The following is a 26,905-nucleotide window of genomic DNA, read 5'->3' on the forward strand; positions in this document are numbered from 1 at the left end:
GATTCCCTCCCCTCACCTAAATCCCCTGAATACAGTCCCCAGATTCTCTCCCTATACAGGGGACCAGACTTTTCCAATAAATACAGAGTGACTCAGTTCTTATGTCTTACAAGGAATCGAATTTTTATGGAATAGTGGACTCAGCAGCTCAAGATTTCCGTTAACACTCCTCATTCCCTATCTTTATAGAGGAGTGAATGAAATACACAGCCAAGGTTTGTAAAGAAGCAGTTTATTAGAACAAAAGACCACAAAACATGAAGACTCAGCATGGAGGAAGTAAACGAAGGCAAATGTCCTTTGACCACTTACAGAATATGTTTCATGAAAGTGTACGATGTTTGATTATTCAGTGCTCACCACCATCTTCACTCTCAGAGAGAGTGCAGGGGGTCAGAAGATTGCTCTGGGTAGGCCTCGGGGTCAGACTGCAGTTGCAGTTTGTGATGGGCGCACTTCATCCTCCTGTGTCTGCTGAGGTGAGACTTCTGGCTAAAGCCCTGTCCACACGTCTTGCACACATAAGGCTTCCTGCCCTGGTGTGTCATCTGATGTAAGATGAGGTGTGACTTTTGGGGAAAGCCTTGGCCACACTCTCTGAGTAAACAGGGCTTCTCTTCCGAGTGTACCCATTTGTGCGTGATTAAAGCTGACTTATTGCTAAAGCCGAGTCCACACTGCCTGCACGTGTAAGGCTTTTCCCTCGAGTGTTTCCGCCTGTGCCGGATGAGACCTGCCTGGTGACTGAAGCCTCGCCCACACTCCCTGCACACGTACGGCTTCTCCCCAGAGTGTGTCCTCTGGTGTGCAACGAGGTTTGACTTCTGGCTGAAGCCTCGCCCACACTCCTCACACACCATGGGCTTTTCCCCTGAGTGTGTCCTCTGGTGTCTGATGAGATTTGACTGCTGGCTGAAGCCTCGCCCACAGTCCTTACACACAATGGGCTTATCCCCTGAGTGTATGTTCTGGTGTCTGTTGAGGTGTGACTTGAGACTAAAGCCTCGCCCACACACCCCACACACGTAAGGCTTCTCCCCAGTGTGTGTCCGCCTGTGTGAGATGAGGGTTGAATTCTGGCTGAAGCTGTGCCCACACACGCCACACACATAAGGCTTCTCCTTGGAGTGTGTCCTCTGGTGGTTGACAAGGGTGGTTCTCTGCCTGAAGCACCGCCCACACTCCTTGCAGGCATAAGGCTTCTCCCCGGAGTGTGTCCTCTGGTGTGAGATGAGGTTCGACCTGTCGCTGAAGCCCAGGCCACAGTCACTGCACACGATGGTCTTCTCCTCCAAGTGCGTCCTCTGGTGTCTGACGACAGCTGACTTCTGGCTGAAGCCTTTCCCACACTCCTGGCACACGTAGGGCTTCTCCCCAGAGTGTGTCCGCTGGTGTATGATGAGGTTTGACTTCTGGCTGAAGCCTCGCCCGCACTCGCCGCACATGTAAGGCTTCTCACCTGAGTGTGTCCTCTCGTGTATGATGAGTGTCGACTTCCGGTTAAAGCCTCGCCCACACTCCCTGCACACGATGGGCTTCTCCCCCGAGTGTGCCTTCTGGTGTCTGGCAAGGCTTTTCTTTAGGCTAAAGCCCTTCCCACACACCCCGCACACATACGGCTTCTCCCCTGAGTGTATCCTCTGGTGACTGAGCAGGTTTGTCATCTTGCTGAAGCCCAGGCCACACTCCCCACAGTTGACTGTTCCAAACCCTAAGACTTCTATCCTCTTCAACAGTCTGTCTGTTTCCTCGGGATTCCCCGTCTGAGCTGGGCTGGCCACTCCCTCCACGCCTTGGATGCCATGCCCAGAGCTGACCGGCTGCTGCTGGGGTGGCGGCCTGGGGAACGCGCCTGAAGTCCTTTGCTTTGTCTTTCCAAACAAAGGCTGGGTGCCTGCTCTCTCCTGACCTTCTGCTTCGTCGTTCCAGGAACTTCCATCAGAGGCTCGCTGCTGCTGCTGCTGCCGGTCACCAGGGCACGGAGCTCCTGGCCGGACAGGCTCTTCTGCACACCAGCAAGCGAAGATCCAGGGAGGGTGACTACACAGCATGTGCTGCATGTGGAGCTGCTGACTGGAGAACTCCGGAGGGCGGAAGGGACTGAGGTGGAGTTCTGGCTTTGGTTCTGCTGCAGAGAGAGGAGCGTGAGTCAGAACTGAGACCCGGGGCAGCTGGAGCAGTTCCGCCTCATCTGAAGTTAAGACTTGATTCCCTGTTCTTCCAAATGCTTAGAACTTATGGGCTACCCGGCGAGACTTCCTTCACAGGGCCTGCTACATTTACCTCCTAACACCCAGCCACCACAGTGATAGAAACTGGGCCCAAATGGTATTCTATGACAGAGATCTAACCACAGGACCCTCGTGGAAGGGTCTTTGTCTCCCCTGTTTCCCTAGGAGAATGGGGTGGAAGGAGAGCAGTCATTCAGACTGGAGGACCCCTGGCGGAGGAGGCAGCATAGTCGTGGTTAAAGAGACCACGAGCAAAAACACCTGAACTGGAGTGTCCTGCCTCACTAACAAATATTCATTAGAGGATTACTTTGTACCAGAATTCTACAAGGCAGTAGGCTTTCAGCAATGAACAACACAAACATAGTCTAGGCCCCCCAGTGACTGGTGCCCCTGACCAATTCAAGCCCTGTTAACTTCTGTAATTAACCTAAATAAAAATTTCCCCAGGGGGAGGAACCAAGATGGCAGAGTAGAAGGACGTGCTCTCACTCCCTCTTGCAAGAACGCCAGAGTCACAACTAGCTGCTGGACAATCATCGACAGGAAGACACTGGAACTCACCAAAAAAGATACCCCACATGCAAAGACAAAGGAGAAGCCACAATGAGACGGCAGGAGGGGCGCAATCACAGTAAAATCAAATCCCATAACTGCTGGGTGGGTGACTCACAGACTGGAGAACACTTATACCACAGAAGTCCACCCACTGGAGTGAAGGTTCTGAGTCCCACGTCAGGCTTCCCAACCTGGGGGTCCGGCAACGGGAGGAGGAATTCCTAGAGAATCAGACTTTGAAGCCTAGTAGGAATTGATTGCAGGACTTTGACAGGACTGGGGGAAACAGAGACTCCACTCTTGGAGGGCACACACAAAGTAGTGTGTGCATCAGGACCCAGGGGAAGGAGCAGTGACTGCAGGGGAGACTGAACCAGACCTGCCTGCTGGTGTTGGGGGGGGTCTCCTGCAGAGGTGGGGGGTGGCTGTGCCTCACCGTGGGGACAAGGACACTGGCAGCAGAAGTTCTGGGAAGTACTCCTTGGCGTGAGCCCTCCCAGAGTCCACCATTAGCCCCAGCAAAGAGCCCAGGTAGGCTCCAGTGTTGGACTGCCTCAGGCCAAACAACCAACAGGGAGGGAACCCAGCCCCACCCATCAGCAGTCAAGTGGATTAAAGTTTTACTGAGCTCTGCCCACCAGAGCAACAGCCAGCTCTACCCACCACCAGTCCCTCCCATCAAGCCTCTTAGATAGCCTCAACCACCAGAGGGCAGACAGCAGAAGCAAGAAGAACTACAATCCTGCAGCCTGTGGGGGGGAAAAAAAATTCACAGAAAGAAAGATAGACAAGATGAAAAGGCAGGGGGCTATGTACCAGATGAAGGAACAATATAAAACCCCAGAAAAACAACTAAATGAAGTGGAGATAGGCATCTTCCAGAAAAAGAATTCAAAATAATGATAGTGAAGATGATCCAGGACCTCGGAAAAAGAATGGAGGCAAAGATCGAGAATATGCAAGAAATGTTTATCAAAGACTTAGAAGAACTAATGAACAAACAAACAGAGATGAACAATACAATAACTGAAATGAAAACTACACTAGAAGGAAGCAATAGCAGAATAACTGAGGCAGAAGAACGGATAGGTGACCTGGAAGACAGAACGGTGGAATTCACTGCTGCAGAACAGAATAAAGAAAAAAGAATGAAAAGAAATGAAGACAGCCTAAGAGACCTCTGGGACAACATTAAACGCAACAACATTCACATTATAGGGGTCCCAGAAGGAGAAGAGAGAGAGAAAGGACCAGAGAAAATATTTGAAGAGATTATAGTTGAAAACTTCCCTAACATGGGAAAGGAAATAGCCACCCAAGTCCAGGAAGCACAGCAAGTCCCATACAGGATAAACCCAAGGAGAAACCTGCTGAGACACATAGTAATCAAATTGGCAAAAATTAAAGACAATAATTAATTATTGAAAGCAGCAAGGGAAAAATGAAAAATAACATACAAGGGAACTCCCATAAGGTTAACAGCTGATTTCTCAGCAGAAACTCTACAAGCCAGAAGGTAGTGGCATGATAAAGTGATGAAAGGGAAGAACCTACAACCAAGATTACTCTACCCGGCAGGATCTCATTCAGATTCAATGGAGAAATCAAAAGCTTTACAGACAAGCAAAACCTAAAAGAATACAGCACCACCAAACCAACTCTACAACAAATGCTAAAGGAACTTCTCTAAGTGGGAAACACAAACCCAAAGCAACTAAGAAAATGGTCACAGGAACATACATACTGATAATTACCTTAAACGTGAATGGACTAAATGCTCCAACCAAAAGACACAGGCTTGCTGAATGAATACAAAAACAAGACCCATATATATGCTGTCTACAAGAGACCCACTTCAGACCTAGGGACACATACAGACTGAAAGTGAGGGGATGGAAAAAGATATTCCATGCAAATGGAAATCAAAAGAAAGCTGGAGTAGCTATACTCATATCAGATAAAATAGACTTTAAAGAATGTTACAAGAGACAAGGAAGGACACTACATAATGATCAAGGGATCAGTCCAAGAAGAAGATATAACAATTATAAGTATATATGCACCCAACACAGGAGCACCTCAATACATAAGGCAAGTGCTAACAGCTATAAAAGAGGAAATCGACAGTAACACAATAATAGTGGGGGACTTTAACACCTCACTTACACCAATGGACAGATCATCCAAAATGAAAGTAAATAAGGAAACAGAAGCTTTAAATGACACAATAGACCAGATAGATTTAATTGATATTTATAGGACGTTCCATCCAAAAACAGCAGATTACACATTCTTCTCAAGTGCACACGTAACTTTCTCCAGGATAGATCACATCTTGGGTCACAAACCAAGCCTCAGTAAATTTAAGAAAATTGAAATCATATCAAGCATCTGTTCTGACCACAACACTATGAGATTAGAAATGAATTACATGGAAAAAAGTGTAAAAAACACAAACACATGGAGACTAAACAATATGTTTCTAAATAACCAAGAGATCACTGAAGAAATCAAAGAGGAAATCAAAAAATACCTAGAGACAAATGACAATGAAAACATGATAGACCAAAACCTATGGGATGTAGCAAAAGCAGCTCTAAGAGGGAAGTTTATAGCTATACAACCCTACCTCAAGAAACAAGAAAAATCTCAAATAAACAATCTAACATTACACCTAAAGGAACTAGAGAAAGAACAACAAGCAAAACCCAAAGTTAGCAGAAGGAAAGAAATCATAAAGACCAGAGCAGAAATAAATGAAATAGAAACAAAGAAAACAATAGCAAAGATCAGTAAAACTAAAAGCTGGTTATTTGAGAAGGTAAACAAAATTGATAAACCATTAGCCAGACTCATCAAGAAAAAGAGGGAGAGGACTCAAATCAATAAAATTAGAAATGAAAAAGGAGAAGTTACGACACCACAGAAATACAAAGCATCCTAAGAGACTACTACAAGCAACTCTATGCCAATAAAATGGACAACCTGGAAGAAATGGACAAATTCTTAGAAAGGTATAACCTTCCAAGACTGAACCAGGAAGAAACAGAAAATATGAACAGACCAATCACAAGTAATGAGACTGAAACTGTGATTAAAAATCTTCCAACAAACAAACGTCCAAGACCACAGGTGAATTCTATCAAACACTCACAGAAGAGCTAACACCCATCCTTCTCAAAATCTTCCAAAATATTGCGGAGGAAGGAACACTCCCAAACTCATTCTATGAGGCCACCAGCACCCTGATACCGAAATCAGACAAAGATACTACAAAAAAAAAAATTACCAATATCACTGATAAATATAGATGCAAAAATCCTCACCAAAATACTAGCAAACAGAATCCAACAACTCATTAAAAGGATCATACAGCATGATCAAGTAGGATTTATCCCAGGGATGCAAGGATTCTTCAATATACGCAAATCAATCAATGTGATACACCATGTTAACAAACTGAAGAATAAAAACCATATGATCATCTCAGTAGATGCAGAAAAAGCTTTTGGTAATATTCAACACCCATTTATGATAAAAACTCTCCAGAAAGTGGGCATAGAGGGAGCCTACCTCAACATAATAAAGGCCATATATGACAAACCCACAGCAAACATCATTCTCAATGGTGAAAAACTGAAAGCATTTCCTCTAAGATCAGGAACAAGACAAGGATGTCCACTCTCACCACTATTATTCAACATAGTTTTGGAAGTCCTAGCCACGGCAATCAGAGAAGAAAAAGAAAGAAAAGGAATCCAAATCGGAAAAGAAGAAGTAAAACTCTCACTGTTTGCAGATGACATGATCCTATACGTAGAGAATCCTAAAGATGCCACCAGAAAACTACTAGAGCTAATCAGTGAATTTGGTAAAGTTGCAGGATACAAAATTAATGCACAGAAATCTCTTGCATTCCTATACACTAATGATGAAAAATCTGAAAGAGAAATTGTGGAAACACTCCCATTTACCATTGCAACAAAAGGAATAAAATACCTAAGAATAAACCTACCTAGGGAGACAAAAGACCTGTATACAGAAAACTATAAGACACTGTTGAAAGAAATTAAAGATGATACAAACAGATGGAGAGAGATACCATGTTCTTGGATTGGAAGAATCAATATGGTGAAAATGACTATACTACCCAAAGCAATCTACAGATTCAATGCAATCCCTATCAAATTACCAATGGCATTTTTACGGAACTAGAACAAATCATCTTAAAATCTGTATGGAGATACAAAAGACCCCGAATAGCCAAAGCAGTCTTGAAGGAAAAAAACGGACTGGAGGAATCAGACTCCCTGACTTCAGACTATAATACTACAAAGCTACAGTAATGAAGACAATATGGTGCTGGCACAAAAACAGAAACATAGATCAATGGAACAAGATAGAAAGCCCAGAGATAAACCCATGCACCTATGGTCAATCAATCTATGACAAAGGAGGCAAAGATACACAATGCAGAAAAGACAGTCTCTTCAATAAGTGGTGCTGGAAAACTGGACAGCTACATGTAAAAGAATGAAATTAGAACACTCCCTAACACCATACACAAAAATAAACTCAAAATGGATTCAAGACCTAAATGTAAGACTGGACACTATAAAACTCTTAGAGGAAAACACTGGAAGAACATTCTTTGACATAAATCACAGCAAGATCTTTTTTGATCCATCTCCTAGAGTAATGGAAATAAAAACAAAAATAAACAAATGGGACCTAATGAAACTTCAAAGCTTTTGCACAGCAAAGGAAACCATACACAAGACAAAAAGACAACCTCAGAATGGGAGAAAATATTTGCAAACGAATCAACGGACAAAGGATTAATCTCCAAAATATATAAACAGCTCATGCAGCTCAATATTAAACAACCCAATCCAAAAGTGGGCAGGAGACCTAAATAGACATTTCTCCAAAGAAGACATACAGATGGCCAAGAAGCACATGAAAAGCTGCTCAAGGGCTTCCCTGGTGGCGCAGTGGTTGAGAGTCCGCCTGCCGATGCAGGGGACACGGGTTCGTGCCCCAGTCCGGGAAGATCCCATATGCTGCAGAGCGGCTAGGCCCGTGAGCCATGACCGCTGAGCCTGCACGTCCAGAGCATGTGCTCTGCAAGGGGAGAGGCCACAACAGTGAGAGGTCCGTGTACCGCAAAAAAAAAAAAAAAAAAGCTGCTCAACATCACTAATTATTAGAGAAATGCAAATCAAAACTACAATGAGGTATCACCTCACACCAGTTAGAATGAGCATCATCAGAAAATCTACAAACAACAAATGCTGGAGAGGGTGTGGAGAAAAGGGAGCCCTCTTGCACTGCTGGTGGGAATGTAAATTGATACAGCCGAACAATATGGAGGTTACTTAAAAAACTAAAAATAGAATTACCATATGATCCAGCAATCCCACTACTGGACATATACCCAGAGAAAACCGTAATTCAAAAAGACACATGCACCCCAATGTTCACTGCAGCACTATTTACAATAGCTAGGTCATGGAAGCAACCTAAATGCCCGTCAACAGACGAAAGGATAAAGAAGTTGTGGCACATATATACAATGGAATATTACTCAGCCAAAAAAAGGAACGAAACAGTAATTTGTTGAGATGTGGATGGATGTAAAGACTGTCATACAGAGTGAAGTAAGTCAGAAAGAGAAAAGCAAATATTGTATATTAACGCATGTATGTGGAACCTAGAAAAATGGTACAGATGAACTGGTTTGCAGGGCACAAGTTGAGACAGATGTAGAGAACAAACGTATGGACACCAAGGGGGGAAAACCATGGTGGGGTGGGGATGGTGGTGTGCTGAATTGGGCAATTGGGATTGACATGTATACACTGATGTGTATAAAACTGATGACTAATAAGAACCTGCAGTATAAAAAAACAAACAAAACAATACTAAACTTCCTTTGGGTTATTTGTATGGAAATATGTTAATATAAATGTTTCAGACATTACATGAAATTTCTAAAAATATTATATGTTCTGGTATAATGTTATAAGTCATAATTCTAGTTATTACTTTAAAATGTGTATCTCAGAAATAACTAAATTTCCTTGTCAATTGTATTATTATGAACTTTCATCAAATCTTTAACCGTGGTCATTTTTAAGTCTTTTGTCATTTACAGACAGTTCTGGGTGTACTCTGATGCTTTTGCAAAAATGTTCCTATAAAAGGGTTTCATCTTCAAGGAATTCATGGAAAAGACTCTGACAAGTACAGGTTTCTGGTAACTGACTATACTGCTGAACTGAATGAATAAGCATTTTCAGAACTCATGGAAAACTGATGAATTCATCAAAGTGCTAACAAAAGATCAAGATGAAAAAAAATTAATTACATGGGACTGAGTGAACTGATGAGGATGATTATAATTTTTGTGACTTTCTGTTTGAATAAAAAAAAAAACCCCCCCCCCCCAAAAAGGATGATGGGGAGTCAATGGGTGAGTTGAATCTGGCACCAACAGAACAAAGAAATACAAGTTGAAAACTACAGATTATGTGAATTTTCTTCTAGCATTGCCTGCCATCTGGGTATAGGAGTGGAAATCAATTGTTGGAAAAATAAAAAGGGTGGCTATGATAGGTCAAGAGAAACAAATGACAATGCTGGTAAGAAATGGAGATGAAGCAAGAGACTGAGGAAAAGTTATTGGCTTCGAAAAGTGCAGTAAGCTTGATTTAATGGGAGAGAATGGAAGGATGATGAAACAACGAAACGGGAGAATTTTAGAGTTTAAGGTATCAGAGGTGGCAAGAAGCTGGGGTTATATTCCCTAGCGGTAAGAAAGAGAACTAACTCTGAGGTCAGAGTGTCCAATATGGTATACAACCCCAAGATGGTAACAGAGGAAGGAGGTGAAATACAAATGCAGCCAGATATTAAAATCGATAAAGACAGAGAGAATCTTAGAGGTCAATGGAAAATATGGACTAGGATAGGTGACAGACAATTTCAAATAGGGAGAAGTTACTGAAGGAGACTAGGTCTTTTTTATTTTAAGAGACATACAATGTACTGTAAACATTTAAAATTTTCTCATTGAAACTGTCAATATTAAGAAATTTACTTGGAATCACACACACACACACAAAAATTTCCCCAGAAATCAATATAAAAATTTTGTTCTTATATACCTCTTTGTAAGGAGATGTCAACACTTAGGGCATTGTTTCATCACAGCTGGTTCTAGTCAGCTGAAGACAAATGATCACACAGTTTGAGAATCCAGGTACAGATATTGCTGTATCTACCTGAACAGTTGCCTTGATCAGTGAACTGAACTTTCAAAAACCAACCGTGTACACATCTACATTCTAGAATTATTCCATCCTGTATAGTATGCTACTGTCTTCGGACATAGGGCCTTTAAAGAGGTCATAAGGCTCTAATCCAATATGACTGGTGACCTCCTTGTAAGAGGCGGAGGAGCCGGGATGTGCAGGCACAGAGGAAAGGCCAGGTGAGGACAGAGCAAGAAGGCAGCCATTTTCAAGCCAAGAAGACAGGACTCCTGCGTAACCGAATCTGCCAGCACCTTGATCAGCCGAGAACTGTGAGCCTCCAGAAACACAGAAAAAACTCTTCTGCTTGTGCCACCCAGTGTAGTATTTTGTTTTACAGCCTCCTGAGCTAAGACAGATGCTTTCTTCCTTTGCCCTGACCTTTCCTATCAATCACTGTAGTCAAGCACCTCTGCATATGCCCCAGAGTTCGCCCCTAAGTAAGTCCCATGAAACTGATCAGTTATTACAGTAAATGTGAAATGGCAAAAGTCCCCGTTCAAAGACAGCAGTTGGTCTGGCATAAAATGTAATACCAGCTACAAATCACCAAAATCACATTAAATACCATACCAACCGCCCCCCACTCAAAACAAAAAAACCACAACAAAGTGGGTGCTAAGACTAACAAGAAATAAGGGAAAGTTAAAGGAATATCACATGGAACAAAGAATTTTAATGTTAAAAACTTCATTAATGAATGAGATAAAATTGTCACGAAACTTTACATGCCTAACAGTACACTGAAGTGGAATATAAGGCAAAAATTTAGAAATAAATGGAGGATTTGATATCAATTACAATGACATTGGGGAGTTTTATGACTCTTAGCAGACAAAAAACAAGAATATAAACAACTTGAAAATAGAAATAGTTTCTATTATATATGCTATATTCCCTTGATTCTAAGATAAAATTAACTGTAAGCTTCTTTTAAATTTAATAAAACTGAGAAATAGAAAACTTCCTACACAGAAAAAGAAAACATATACTTCTCTGTGTATGAAACATTTATAAAATTGTCAAAAGTAAAAACTAAAAAACACACAATTCCATAGACTTCCCTGGCGGTCCAGTGGTTAAGACTCTGCACTTGCAATGCAGAGTGCGTGGGTTCAATTCCTGGTCAGGGAACTAAGATCCCATGTGCCGCATGACGTGGCCAAAAGATGAAAAAAAAAAAAAAAAACCCAAATAGCCAAAGTGATTGTGAGAAAGAAAAATGGAGCTGGAGGAAAAAAAAAAAAAAAAAAAACCCAACACCCCCCCCACCCACCCACACACACACAAAAAACCCCACACAATTCCTTAAAGTTATCTATACCTCTATCATTTAAAAAGAATGCCAAGTAAAAAACGTTCCCAGAAACACTTTGCCCCACTCTCTCCAATTCTATCCCCACTGAGGTAAGGTCACGGTAAATAATAATGCAGACATCTGTGTTCACATAAACATACTGATATACAGTCTTTCACATACTTCTCTTAATAAAAAACCAAACTGTGTAATAAACATTGTTTTGCAATTTTTCATTTAAAAATGTATCCAAAGCTTTAAATGATACATTAAATGCGATGTACTTAATTGATATTTATAGGACATTCCATCCAAAAACAAAAGAATACACATTCTTCTCAAGTGCTCATGGAACATTCTCCAGGATAGATCATATCTTGGGTCACAAATCAAGCCTTGGTAAATTTAAGAAAATTGAAATCGTTTTCCGACCACAATGCTATGAGACTAGATATCAATTACAGGAAAAGATCTGTAAAAAATACAAACACATGGAGGCTAAACAATACACTACTTAATAACCAGGTGAGCACTGAAGAAATCAGAGGAAATAAAAAAATACCTAGAGGGCTTCCGTGGTTGCGCAGTGGTTGAGAGTCCACCTGCCGTTGCAGGGGACACGGGTTCATGCCCCGGTCTGGGAAGATCCCACATGCCGCGGAGCGGCTGGGCCCGTGAGCCATGGCCGCTGAGCCTGCGCGTCCAGAGCCTGTGCTCCGCAATGGGAGAGGCCACAACAGTGAGAGGCCCACGTACCGCAAAAAAATAAAAATAAAAATAGAAAACACTCCCATTTACCATTGCAACAAAAAGAATATCTAGGAATAAACCTACCTAAGGAGACAAAAGACCTGTATGCAGAAAAATATAAGACACTGATGAAAGAAATTAAAGATGATACAAACAGATGGAGAGATAATACCATGTTCTTGGATTGGAAGAATCAACACGTGAAAATGACTCTACTACCCAAAGCAATCTACAGATTCATGTAGCTTTGTAGTATAGTCTGAAGTCAGGGAGCCTGATTCCTCCAGCTCCATTTTTCATTCTCAAGATTGCTTTGCCATTCAGGGTCTTTTGTGTTTCCATACAAATTATGAAATTTTTTGTTCTAGTTCTGTGAAAAATGTCAGTGGTAGTTTGATAGGGATTGCATTGAATCTGTAGATTGCTTTGGGAGTAGAGTCATTTTCACAATGTTGATTCTTCCAATCCAAGAACATGGTATATCTCTCCATCTATTTGTATCATCTTTAGTTTCTTTCATCAAGACCTAAATGTAAGGCCAGAAACTATCAAACTCTTAGAGGAAAACACAGGCAGAACACTCTATGACATAAATCACAGCAAGACCCTTTTTGACCCACCTCCTAGAGAAATGGAAATAAAAACAAAAATAAACAAATGGGACCTAATGAAACTTCAAAGCTTTTGCACAGCAAAGGAAACCATAAACAAGACCAAAAGACAACCCTCAGAATGGGAGAAAATATTTGCAAATGAAGCAACTGACAAAGGATTAATCTCCAAAATTTACAAGCAGCTCATGCAGCTCAAAATCAAAAAAACAAACATCCCAATCCAAAAATGGGCAGAAGGCCTAAACAGACATTTCTCCAAAGAAGATATACAGATTGCCAACAAACACATGAAAGAATGCTCAATATCATTACTCATTAGAGAAATGCAAATCAAAACTACAATGAGATATCATCTCACACCGGTCAGAATGGCCATCATCAAAAAATCTAGAAACAATAAATGCTGGAGAGGGTGTGGAGGAAAGGGAACCCTCTTGCACTGTTGGTGGGAATGTAAATTGATACAGCCACTATGGAGAACAGTATGGAGGTTCCTTAAAAAACTACAAATAGAACTACCATATGACCCAGCAATCCCACTACTGGGCATATACCCTGAGAAAACCATAATTCAAAAAGAGTCATGAGGGCTTCCCTGGTGGCGCAGTGGTTCAGAGTCTGCCTGCCGATGCAGGGGACATGGGTTCGTGCCCCGGTCTGGGAAGATCCCACATGCTGCGGAGCGGCTGGGCCCATGAGCCATGGCCGCTGGGCCTGCGCGTCCGGGACCTGTGCTCTGCAACGGGAGAGGCCGCAACAGTGAGAGGCCCGCGTACCGCAAAAAAGAAAAAAAAAAAAAGAATAATGTCCAAAAATTCCCCAAATTTGGCTCTAGCCATAAATTTATAGATTCAAAAATCTCAGCAAGCCCTAAGCAGGGAAAATACAAAGAAAAGCATGTTTCCTCAGTTACGTCACAGTCAAAGAGCTGAACACCAAACATATACAGAAAACTCTGAAAGTAGCCAGAGGTTTAAAAAGTAACAAAAAAAACAAGCTAATAATTGTGTAAATGACAGCTGATTTCTCATCAGAAACAGTAGAGGCCAGAACAGGGGAACAGTATCTTTAAAGGAGTGAAAAAATAAACCAACCTAGAATTCTATATCCAGTGAGAATATCCTTCGAGAATGAAGATGAAATACACATTCAGAATGACAAAATTTAAATGAATACACTGCCACCTGTACAAGAAATGCTAGACAACTAAAATGCTATCAGGTAGAAACTCAAATCTTCAGGAAAATAGGGCACAGAAAATGGTAAATTATCTGCATGAGTATAAAAACACTTTTTCTTCTGATTAAAAAATAAATACGTATGAGTGTTTAAAACAAATATTTTAACATTGTATTAGGGAGTTTAGAAGGTACAGAGGGGCAGTTCAAATGACAACTACAGAATAAAGCAAGTGGGGAAAAAGGTTTAATTTGAAGTGTGCAATTGCACTGTTCTTACATTTTACATAAAGTGGTATCCAGAATAAGTAGAAAAGGAAAAGTGAAGGCTGTATATTGTAATCCCTTTGAGCAGGGGTCAGCAAACTTTTTCTTAAATGGCCAAATAGTAACTAGTTTAGGCTTTGGGGGCTAAGAGACAAAATTGAGGATTATATAGGTATTTACATAACCCTTTAAAGTTTCACCCTCCTGGGTGAAATCCATTCTTACAATTGTTTTAGAATTCCATTTCAATTTCCCAGTTGGCTTTTTATAGCCTTCCTTCCTCCCACTGGGCTTGCCTTTTTTCTTTAGCTCACTCCGTTTTACTTCCACATTCTTGCTTGATCTTTTAAAATATAGCAACAAGAGCAAGAAGCCTATGAATGTGGGAGAGAACTGAGTGAGGCAGAGAGGGCAAAAAGGGAAAGCTCGAGTGCAGATGAAGGGCTGGAAGGTCACACGGCGAGCAGCACACAGGGTGGCCCCGGGGCCAGCACAACAGCCTCCCTCCCCAGCACCCGAGCGAGGCCTTCTTGCCCCCAACCCCGAGCTGCCCAGTGTTCCCCACTCACCCAGGCCGGTGGCAGGTGAGCATTTTCTCTCTTCTCTCCAGGTTTCCTTCCCTTGCTCCAGCTGGGTGATGAGTTTGGGTTTAGAAAATGGAATCCCTGCTCATAGGAAAAGAAAACAAGATTGCTGTAGGTTACAGGCTCAAAAGCCAGTTCCTGAACTCAGAGCCACACTGGGTGGGGAATTTCAAAAGGTGGTGGGAAAGACGTGAGAGTGGGGAGCTCTCTGCAGGGGAGGGGAAACCAGGATGACAGCTCACTGACCCTACTCCATCCTGGGGAGAGAACAACTCCCTCATTTAAAAGAAGATAATAACTAGGAAGACATGTCATACTTACCCAAGAGACTGGGAGAAAAGGCCTAGAAATGCAGATTATCACATACACAACACACAGACACACACACACCTCTACACATTTCAATTCTACAAAATCAGACATTCTCTGGGGAAAGAGGGAACAGAGTGTCTCTGCTTTTGAGTCCAACCCAAAGGCAAAGTCAGAAAGCAAGATAGCTGCTTCAAGCAGAGCCTAAAGTACCCAGCAGCTGGGATACGGGTCCTGAGAGATGCCAGGCTTACCCAGCGAGACCAGGTTGCTGTAGTTCTCCAGCATCACCTCCCGGTACAGGGACCTCTGAGCAGGGCTCAGCAGCATCCACTCCTCCTGGGTGAAATCCACAGCCACATCTCTAAATGCCATGTGTACCTGTAACACAGAATACAGCCCTGCTCACCCAGGAGCCAGCCTTGCCCAGGACTCAGGGGCAGGGGCAGGCAGAAGGCTGCCCGGGGGGAGGTAGGTGAGATATCTAGATCTTGTCTTTGACTCTGGTGCTCTGTGTTCCAAGACTTTTAACCCCTGTCACTATCAGGGCAGTGGCATTTAACCTACACATTTGAGATACTGAATTGGCTGTTTTGGAGAATACCTACCAAAAAATGGAGTCTTTAACTTTCGGGAACATTAGGCTGAGGGAAGAGCAAATAACAAGAGCAAATCTAGGCTGAGGGAAGAGCAAATAACATAAAAATTAAACAAGAGTAAAGCAACAGACTTTAAGAATTTAAAAGAATAGTCTGAACTATGTTTTTTTTTTTTTAAGCTTTGGTTCTGTTACTTGTTTATTTATTTATTTTTGGCTGCGTTGGGTCTTCGTTGCTACACTTGGGCTTTCTCTATTTGTGGCGAGTGGGGGCTACTCTTTGTGGTGCGTGGGCTTCTCATTGGGTGGCTTCTCCTATGGCGGAGCACGGGCTCTAGGCACGCGGGCTTCAGTAGTTGTGGCTCGCGAGCTCTAGAGCACAGGCTCAGTAGTTGCGGCGCACGGGCTGAGTTGCTCCACGGCATGTGGGATCTTCCTGGACCAGGGCTCGGACCCATGTCCTGTGCATTGGCAGGCGGGTTCTTAACCACTGCGCCACCAGGGAAGCCCTGAACAATGGTTTTAATGTTGAAGCATCAGAATGAAGTTAGTACAATTCAATTATGGCAAAGACCAAATACAACTCAGTCCTTCCCTTCAATCCCATGGGGCCCCTTCGGCCTTCCCTGGCCTGAGAGGCACAAGCAGCTAGTGGTAAAGAGCATGAACTTGAACCCTACTGCCTTGGTTTGGTGCCCACCCCGCCGTCAACTAGCACCTCTGTTTTCTCACGAAATGTGGGTAACAGTCCATTAAACTTCCCGTCCCACACTGTGGATGCTCAGCGTGGACGTTCTTCGCTACTCAGTCTACAAATTCATCTCTATGTGCCATTCTCATCCACCTGCCCCATTTTACTATCTTTACCTCAACACTATTTCAAAATGGAGAGTGCACTGGAATACAGACATCAGGAAAGGTTTCGTAAGAGGCCCAGGAACTTGGTCTTGAGGGAAGGGCAGGAATCAAGGGAAGAGGAAGGTGCCAGGTATTCCTGATGAGGCGTGTGGGGAGCAAAGCAGAGGATACTGTGGGCCAAGAAAGAGAGAGAGCCTGAATCATGGGAAGCAGGACCACTTGGGAGGAATAAAAGGCACCTAGTGGTAGAATACAGAATAGGTCGAGTGTAGTAGCAGCCTGCAGGTTTTAAATTTTTATTGTAAAATATACAGAAACATTTTACTACTTTTACCATTTTTAAGTGCATATTTCAGTACATTAAGTATGTTAACACTGTTGTACAACCACCACCGCTTTCCATCTCCATAACTTGTTCATCATCCCATGCTGAAACTCTGTAACCATTAAACCCTGACTCCCTCTTTCTCACAAACCCTGGTAACCAACCATCATTTTACTTTGTCTCCATGTATTCAATATTTGGCTAGTCTGTGTATCACAAATAAATGGAATCATACAGTATTTGTCCTTTTGTGCTGGCTTATTTCATTTAGCATAATGTCTTCAAGTGTCAGCCATGTACTCCAAAGAAGACATACAGATAGCCAGGAGGCACATGAAAAGATGCTCCACATCATTAATTATTAGAGAAATGCAAATCAAAACTACAATGAGATATCACCTCACACTAGTCACCAGCAAAAAGTCTACAAACAATAAATGCTGGAGATGGTGTGGAGAAAAGGGAGCCTTCCCACACTGTTGGTGGGAATGCAAATTGGTGCAGCCACTGTGGCAAACAGTATGGAGGTTCCTTAAAAAACTAAAAATAGAGCTACTGTATGATCCAGCAATCCCACTCCTGGGCACATATCCAGAGAAAACCATGGTTTGAAAGGATACATGTACACCAATGTCCACTGCAGCTCTGTTTACAACAGCCAAGACATGGAAGCAACCTAAATGTCCACTGACAGATGAATGGATAAAGAAGATGTGGTACATATATACAATGGAATATTACTCAGCCATAAAAAAGAATGAAATAATGCCATTTGCAGCAATGTGGATGGACCTGGAGTGACCTAAGTCAGACAGAGAAAGACAAATATCATATGATTTTGCTTATATGCAGAATCTAAAAAAAAAAAATTACACAAATGAACTTATTTACATAACAGAAGCAGACTCACAGACTTAGAAAACAAAGATGGTTACCAAAAGGGAAAGGTGGGGAGGAGGGATAAATTGGGAGTTTGAGATTGACATATACATACTACTATATTTAAAATAGATAACCAACAAGGACCTACTGTATAGCACAGGGACCTCTGCTCAGTATTCTGTAACAACCTAAATGGGAAAAGGATTTGAAAAAGAATAGATACATGTATATGTATAACTGAATCACTGTGCTGTACACCAGAAACAAAACATTGTGAACTATACTACAATATAAAATTAAAATTAAAAAAAAAAAGTTTCAGCCATGTGGAAGCATGTACTCAGAATTTCCTCCTTTTTAAGGCTAAAAAATACTCTATGTATATACCATTCCTCCACTGACGGACATTGGGTTTGTATCCACCTTTTAGCTATTGTGAATAATACTACCATACACATTGCTTTCAGTTCTTTTGGGTATATACCCAGAAGTTGAATTGCTGAATCAAATGGTAATTCTATGTTCAGTTTCTTCAGGAAACACTGTACTGTTTTCCACAGGAGCCACACCATTTTATATCCACACTAGCAATGTAAAAGGATTCTAGTATCCCTACATCCTTGACAACACTTGCTGCTCTCTGAGTTTTTGGTAATAGCCATCATGTGAAATGTATAAAATGATCTCTCATTGTGGTCTTTATTTGCATTTCCCTAATGATTAGTGACAGTAACCATCTTTTTATGTGCTTATTTGCTATCTGTATATCTTCTTGGCAAAAACGTCTATTCAAGTCCTCTGACGGTTCTTGAATTGGGGTGTTTGGTTTTTGTTGTTGCTCTCTGAGATCTTTATATATTCTGGACATTAATTACTTATCGGATATATGACTTGCAAATATACACTCTTTAATGCACAAAAGTTTTTAACCTTGATAAAGTCCAATTTATCTATTTTTTTCTTTTGTTGCCTGGGCTTTTGGTGTTATTACCCAACAAATCATAACTAAATCCAGCTTCATGAAGCTTTTCCTCGATGTTTTCTTCTAAGAGTTTTACAGTTTTAGCTCTTACCTTTTTAGGTCTTTGATCCATTTTGAGTTAATTTTCATTCTCTTCCATGTGGGTATAAGTTTTCCCAGCAGCGTCTATTGAATAGACTGTCCTTTCCACATGGAATGGTCTTGGTAGTGTTGTTGAAAATCACCTGATCATACATCTGTGATTAAGTTCTGAGCTCTCTGTTGCTGCTCTCAAGATTCTGTTGCCTTTGGCTTGATTATAATGTATCTTGGTGTGGGTCTCTTTTAAGAGGTTATCCTAGTTAGAGTTCATTAAGCTTCTTGGTTCCTCTTCATGTTTTCTATCTCTTTACTGACATTTCCATTTTGTTTTTACATTGTTTTCTTGACCTCGTTCATGTTTTCCATTAGCTCTGACAGCTGTCTTAAAGTCTTTTGTCTAGTAAGTCCACCATCTGGCCTTCTTTGGGGGTCATTTCTATTGATTTATTTTTTAACCTCAGAATGGGCTATACTGTCCTGTTTCTCTGTATGCCTTGTGATTTTTTTTTATTATTGAAAATGGGATATCTGAATCTTATAGTATGGCAACTCTGGAACTCAGCTTCCCCAGATTTGCTTGTGTTTTGTTTTTGTTGTTGTAGTGTGTCTCCATGCCAGGGTTCAATCTGAGGTGTAAACTAAAGGTTTTTCTTGCACCTTTTCTGATCCTGTGCCTTTCCACGGGTAATATTTCCAGGGATGGTAACTTCCTAAACTGACCAAGTCATGGGTCAAACAGGCTGCAGGTAAGATAAGTTACACTTCCAGGACTAGAGCTGGACTTCGCCAGGTGCCAACAAGGTGGTCAAGACAAGAGAAAGGATTGTGTCCATCCTGCGACAGCCAGTGTGGAAATGCAGGAAACACTCACCATTACCCTGGCTTCCCAGGACCCTGTGGCCATTTTTCCTGGTATCACTAAAGGATGGTATCTCAGAAGGCAGATCCGTGTAAGGAAAGCAGAAATTAGAGGGTGTCAGCTGGAAATGCTCTCCCAGTGAGCGAGGCAGGGTCTGCTCTCCAACCCCACAGCTGGGGGAGGGGTGGCACAGTGGAAGTGTAAAAGTCTGGTTTTTACCAGGGCCCTGGAAAAAAGTTCAGAGTCAGGCCTTCAGTAGGTTTGGTCCCAAACTCTCCTGATCCCAACAAACTAAATGTAGAAGGACGTTTTTCAGGCTCTCTACTTGACTGTAGATGTTAACACATCATTATTAATTTGAGGGGTTGTGAAAATGGTATTATTGTGGTTGTTTTTTAAAAAAATATACACTGAAGTATTTATGGATGAAATGATCCATGGGATTGCTTTTAAAAACACTTCAGGACGGCTTCCCTGGTGGCACAATGGTTAAGAATCCGCCTGCCAATTCCGGAGACACGGGTTCAAGCCCTGGTCCGGGAAGAACCCATGTGCCATGGAGCAACTAAGCCCATAAGCCCTAGAGCCCGTGCTCTGCAATGGGAGAAGCCACCACAATGAGAAGCCCACGCACTGCGGCCGCAACAAGAGAAAGCCCATGGGCAGCAATGAAGATCCAACGCAGCCAAAAATAAATAAATGTATTTATAAAAACAAACAAACAACAAAAAAAAAACTTCAGGAAAAATTGGACAAACCACCCCCCTCCCAAGATTGCTACACAGTGATTACTGTTAAAGCTGGGGTTTTATTATAGTTTCCTTGCTTTGAATATGTTTGAAATTTTTCCATTAATAAAAAATTATTAAAAAATTCTCAAACACCAAAGGAACCCAAAAACCAAAAACCCAGATGCAACAAATATGGCAAAATATAAACAAGTGTTAAATCAAGATGATGCACATAAGGACGTTCACTATGCTATTGCCTCCTTTATTTTTAAGATTTTTCTTTTAAAAAGTAAAAAGTATACACAGAAAAAACATTGTGTTGTGAACAAAACCAGAGAAACCTAAAGCAATAATGAAGGACAAAAATTGGCCATTAGAATCAATTATCAATTCATTTCCCCTTTGGTAACCATAAGTTTGTTTTTGAAATATGTGAGTCTGTTTCTGTTTTGTAAATAAGTGCGGGGAACTAAGATACTGCAAACCACACAGCCAAAAAAAAAAAGAAAGAAATGAAGACTAAATTATAAGACACCAAGGAAGAATAGAGTGAAATGAAAACATGATGGCCACTGAAAGCTAACAGGAGGAGAGGAAAATGAAAGAAAGAAGTATAAAGAGTTAGAGAAAAAATGGTTGAAATGGAAAACAGACAAACAAAGAATTTCATTTGTATAACTGCAGCTCCTGTAGAAGAAAACAAAGAAATAAACCAAAAAAGGGTTGGGGTGGGGGTGGGGAGGGAACAGAACTAATATTTAAAACTATAACCCAAGAAAACTTCAAAAATAGATGACTTGAATCACAGCAATATCTTTCTTGACCCACCTCCTAGGGTAATGAAAATGAAAACAAAAATAAACAAGTGGGATCTAATTAAACTTAGAAGCTTTTGCACAGCAAAGGAAACCATAAGCAAAATGAAAAGACAACCCATAGGATGGGAGAAAATATTTGCAAATGAAGCGATCGCCAAGGGATTAATCTCCGAAATATACAAGCAGCCCATGTAGCTCTATGTCAAAAAAACAACCCAATCAAAAAATGGGCAGAAGATCTAAATAGACATTTCTTCAAAGAAGACATACATATGGCCAAAAAGCACATGAAAAGATGCTCAACATCACTAATTATCAGAGAAATGCAAATCAAAACTACAATGAAGGATCACCTAACACCGGTCGGAATGGCCATCATCAAAAAATCTACAAACAATAAATGCTGGAGAGGGTGTGGAGAAAAGGGAACCCTCTTGCACTGTTGGTGGGAATGTAAATTGGTATAACCACTATGGAGAACAGTATGGAAGTTCTTTAAAAAACTAAAAATAGAACTACCATATGATCCACCAATCCCACTCCTGGGTATATATCCAGAGAAAACCATAATTAGAAAAGATACATGCACCCCAATGTTCACTGCAGCACTAGTTACAGTAGCCAGGATACGGAAGCAACTTAAATGTCTATCAACAGAGGAATGGATAAAAAAAGATGTGGTACATATATACAATGGACTATTAGCCATAAAAAAGAATGAAATAATGCCATTTGCAGCAACATGGATGGACCTAGAGATAATCATACTAAGTGAAGTAAGTCAGAAAGAGAAAGACAAATACCATGTGATATCACTCATATGTGGAATCTAATTTTTTTTTAATTTATTTATTTTCTTTATTTTTGACGGCGTTGAGTCTTCGTTGCTGTGTGCTGGCTTTCTCTAGTTGCAGCGAGTGGGGGCTACTCTTCCTTGCGGTGCGTGGCTTCTCACTGCGGTGGCTTCTCTTGTTGTGGAGCACGGGCTCTAGGCGTGCGGGCTTCAGTAGTTGTGGTGCCCAGGCTCAGCAGTTGTGGCTCACGGGCTCTAGAGCACAGGCTCAGTAGTTGTGGCGCACAGGCTTAGTTGCTCCGTGGCATGTGCGATCTTCCCGGACCAGGGCTCAAACCCATGTCCCCTGCATTGGCAGGTGGATTCTTAACCACTGCACCACCAGGGAAGCCCCTGGAATCTAATTTTTAAAAATGATATAAATGAACTTATTTACAAAACAGAAACAGACTAGCAGATTTCAAAAACAAACTTATGGTTACCAAAGGGGAAATGTGGGGGGGCGGTTGGGGGGGATAAATTAGGAGCTCGGGATTAACATACATACACTACTATATGTGAAATATATAGATAGATATAGATAGATAACCAACAAGGACCTACTGTATAGCACAGGGAACTCTACTCAATACTCTGTAATAACCTATATGGGAAAAGAATCTAAAAAAGAATGGATATATGTATATGTATAACTGAATCACTTTATTGTACACCTGAAACTAAGACAACATTGTAAATCAACTGTACTCCAACAAAATTTTTTTAAAAAATGACCTGAATCTAAATATGAAAGGGCTTACAGAGTACAAGGGAAAAATTGACTCACAACCAACAACTTCAAGGTATCCACTGGAAAAACTATCAGGCTTTGAAGAATAACAACAAAAATCCTAAGTGACTCCAGGCAAAAAATATACCAGACTTCCATCAGACTTTTCATAATCGTCATTCAACCCTTGTGCATTGCTGGGGGGAATGTACAATGGTGCAACCACTATGGAAAATAATATAGCAGTTCCTCAAAAAATTAAAAATAGAAATTATAAAAAAAAAAAGATTATCATATGATCTACCAGTTCTACTTCTGGGTATTTCCCCAAAAGAATTGAAAGCAGGGACTTGAACAGATATTTGTACACTTGTGTGAGCAGCATTATTCACAACAGCTACAATGTGAAAGTAATCCAAGTGTCTGTCAATAGATGAATGGATAAACAAAATGTGGTATATACATACAATATTATTCAGCCTCAAAAAAAATTCTGACACATGTTACAACATGGATGAACTTTAAAGATATTATGCTAAGTGAAACAAACCAAACACAAAAGGACAAATACTGTATACCACTTATATGAGGTACCTAGAGTAATCCATAGAGACAGGAAGCAGAATGAAGGTTGAGAGCAGTTGGGGGGAAGGGGAAATAGAGAGTTACTGTTTAATGGCTACAGAGTTTCAGTTCTGCAGGTGGAGAGTGTGGATGGTTGCACAACAATATGAATGTACTTAACGCTACTGAACTATACAATGAAAATGGTTAAGATTGTAAATCTTATGTTATATATATTTTACCATATTAAATGCATGGCAAAAATATACCATCATTCAAAGCAAATGACAAAGTGGGATTTACCCAGAAACGTTAAGACTGGTTCAATATTAGAAAATCCATTACTATAATACACCATATCAATGAACAGATCCAAGAAGAAAAATCATGATTGCATTTATACATGCTGAAATATTCTTTAACAAAACTCAACTCTCATTCTTCCAATATCCAATTCAATGTAAGACTGATGAATCCATAAAACTTTTCATTTTTAATTTTAGACTTAAAAAGAAGTTGCAAAAATGTCAATTCCCATATAACCGTCACTTAGTTTTCTTTAATGTTAACATCTTGAAAAACCAAAATACAATGACCAAAACCAGGAAATTAACATTGATATAATACTATTATCTAAACTACAACTCTTAACCACATTTCAACAGTTTTTCCACTAATGTCCTGTCCTTCCTCTGGTCCAGATATCAAGTGAGCTTCCAACACTGCATTTAGCTGTCATATATCTTTCATCTCCTCCAATCTGTGACAGTTCCTTCTTTCATGAAAGTGACATTTTTGAACAACATCCCTCAACTTTGGTTTATCTGATTTTTAAAAAATGATTAGAATGATATTAGTTCATTTGGGGCTAGAATTCCTCAGAAGTCATATGTCTTTTTCAGTGCACCCTATCAAGGGGTTCGTGATATTGATATGTTTCATTATTGACGATGTTAACCTTAATCTTGATCACTTGGTTAAGGCAGTGTCTGCTGGCTTTCTCCATTGCAAAGTCACTCTTTTTCCCTTTATAATTAATATGTATCTTGGGAGAGATTGAGATTATACAAATAACCTATTTCTCTTCGATCTTCCACCCACTAATTTCAGCATAATTTTGTGGGACCTGTCTGCAACAATTATTACTGTGGTGTTGACCAAATGACAATGTTCTATTTCCCTCTTTCATTCTAAATTCATTAACTGGGGACTTCGCTGGTGGCACAGTGGATAGGACTCCATGCTCCCAATGCAGGGGGCCTGGGTTCGATCTCTGGTCAGGGAACTAGATCCCACATGCATGCCACAACTAAGAGTTTGCATGATGCAACTAAGGAGCCTGCCTGCTGCAACTAAGACCCGGTGCAACCAAATAAATAAATATGAAAAATAAATTAATTAATTGGAATTCTTCTGTAAGCAAGAGTTGTCCCTTATTTATTTCAGTGTGGATTTATAGTGTATCCTATGGGTTATATTAGAATATTATCACTTTATTATATGTGGAATCTAAAAAAATGGTACAAATGAACTTAAAAAACAGAAATGAGTCACAGATATAGAAAATAAGCTTATGGTTACTGGGGGGAAAGGGTGGGGGGGGAGGGATAAACTGGGAGATTGCGACTGACATATACACACTACTATATATAAAATAGATAGCTAATAAGAACCTACTATATAGCACAGGGAACTCTACTCAATACTCTGTAACGACCTATATAGGAATAGAATCTAAAAAACAGTGGATATATGTATATGTACAACTGATAACTTCACTGTACAGCAGAAACGAACACAACATTGTACGGCAACTATACCCCAATAAAAAAATAAAAGAGGATGAGGTGAGAGAGTAGCATTGACATATATACACTACCAAATGTAAAATGGATGGATGGGAAGCTGCTGCACAGAACAGGGAGATCAGCTCGATGTTTTGTGATGACCTAGAGGGGTGGGATAGGGAGGGTGGGAGGGAGGCTCAAGCGGAAGGGGATATGGGGATATATGTATACATATGGCTGATTCACTTTGTTGTACAGCAGAAACTAACACAACATTGTGAAGCAATTTTACTCCAATAAAGATGTGAAAAAATAAAAAGAATATTATCACTATTTTGCTGCTCAAATTATTTCAACTTCAAACATTGGGAGCTCCTTCAGACTGACCTTGTTCCTGCTTTAACCAATAAATGTGGCACAACTGACACTGTGTCAGTTACAGGCTTAAGCCTTTTTTTTTTTTTTTAATATTTGTTTATTTATTTAGGCTGTGCTGGGTCTTAGCTGCAGCATGTCGGATCTAGTTCCCTGACCAGGGATTGAACCCAGGCCCCCTGCACTGGGAGTGTGGAGTCTTACCCACTGGACCACCAGGAAAGTCCCACAGGCTTAAGTCTTAAGAAGGCTACACAGCTTATGCTCTCAGGAGGCCCAAGATGCCACTTTAAGAACTTCAACTCCCCTGCTGGAGGGACCACACAGAAGCAGAGGGCCCGATACTCCGCGGAGAGAGAGTGTGGGGCCCAGGTGCCCCCAGCCTTCCAGACAGTCCACTAAAGCACCAGATGTGTGATGGAACCGTCTTGGATGCTCCAACCCAAAAGAGTCCACAAGTGACTTTGGGGGAAAATTCATCTGGATCTATAACTCCCACGGAGCAGAAGGACTGCCCAGCGGATTTAACCCAAGGAACTGGGAGAGATGATAACATGGTGGCTCCTCTACGCCATGGTTTTGGGGAGCTTGTTGTGCAGCAATCAATAATGAAAATCCTCATAGACATGCTGTGCCTCTGCCTTCTTCAGCTCCGTTAATGACAGAAGCACCCTTCCCATCACCCACATGCTGGCTCGGGCACCAGGTGTACTTCTCTTCCTGCCAAATCACACCAGTTACCAAGGCCTACTAAGTCCACCTCCAAGAACTCTCTCTGCCTCCCACCCCCACTCCATCTGGGGAAGGGACAGTCCCTCCTGAGAGAGGCTCTGCAGACCATCTCCCGACATCCCCGGCCAGCCTGATTCCTCCCAGAATTCCTCCCAATTCCTCCCAGAATTAGCTCCACCTACACATGGCTGGATTACTTATTAAAAATGTCCTAAGCTCTTACTGTGTGACAGACACTATCTTAGACCCTGGGGATACAGAAGTGAACAAAGACAAAAACATCTGCCCTCACTGACATGCAAATTTAGAGAAGGAAGATGGACATATTAAATTAACAAATAAAACACACACCAGATCAGAAAGTAATGAGTGAGATAAAGAAAATAAAGCAGGGAAGCAGAAAAGAAGTAACACAAAAGAGACGGGGTTTTGAGATTTTAAATAGTGGTTAGGAAGGCCTTGCTGAGGAGATGATTGAATAAAAATCTGAAGGCTGTGAGGGATGAGCCAAGTGAGTAACTTTGAAAAGAGCATCACATGCAAGAGAACAGCCAGTGCAAAGGCCCTGAGGCAAGAGTCGGCCTGGCACAGTCAAGGCACAGAGACAGTTCACTGTGGCTGGGGGGGGGGGGCTGACACCACGGGGG

At 41.3% G+C, this 26,905-nt stretch overlaps 1 protein-coding gene across 1 annotated transcript in view; it reads right to left on the reverse strand.

Moving 5' to 3' along the window:
- Positions 1-213: 213 nt before the first annotated feature.
- ZNF133 (zinc finger protein 133) overlaps positions 214-26,905 on the reverse strand; it is a 31,063-nt gene continuing 4,371 nt past the window's right edge. The window contains 1 exon segment of the mRNA XM_007472081.1: positions 214-2,125. Coding sequence (XP_007472143.1) covers positions 375-2,125 — 1,751 coding nt within the window. The 3' untranslated portion in view covers positions 214-374.

Source organism: Lipotes vexillifer, unplaced genomic scaffold (assembly GCF_000442215.2).
Source record: "Lipotes vexillifer unplaced genomic scaffold, Lipotes_vexillifer_v1.1 scaffold285, whole genome shotgun sequence".
NCBI lineage: Eukaryota > Metazoa > Chordata > Mammalia > Artiodactyla > Lipotidae > Lipotes > Lipotes vexillifer.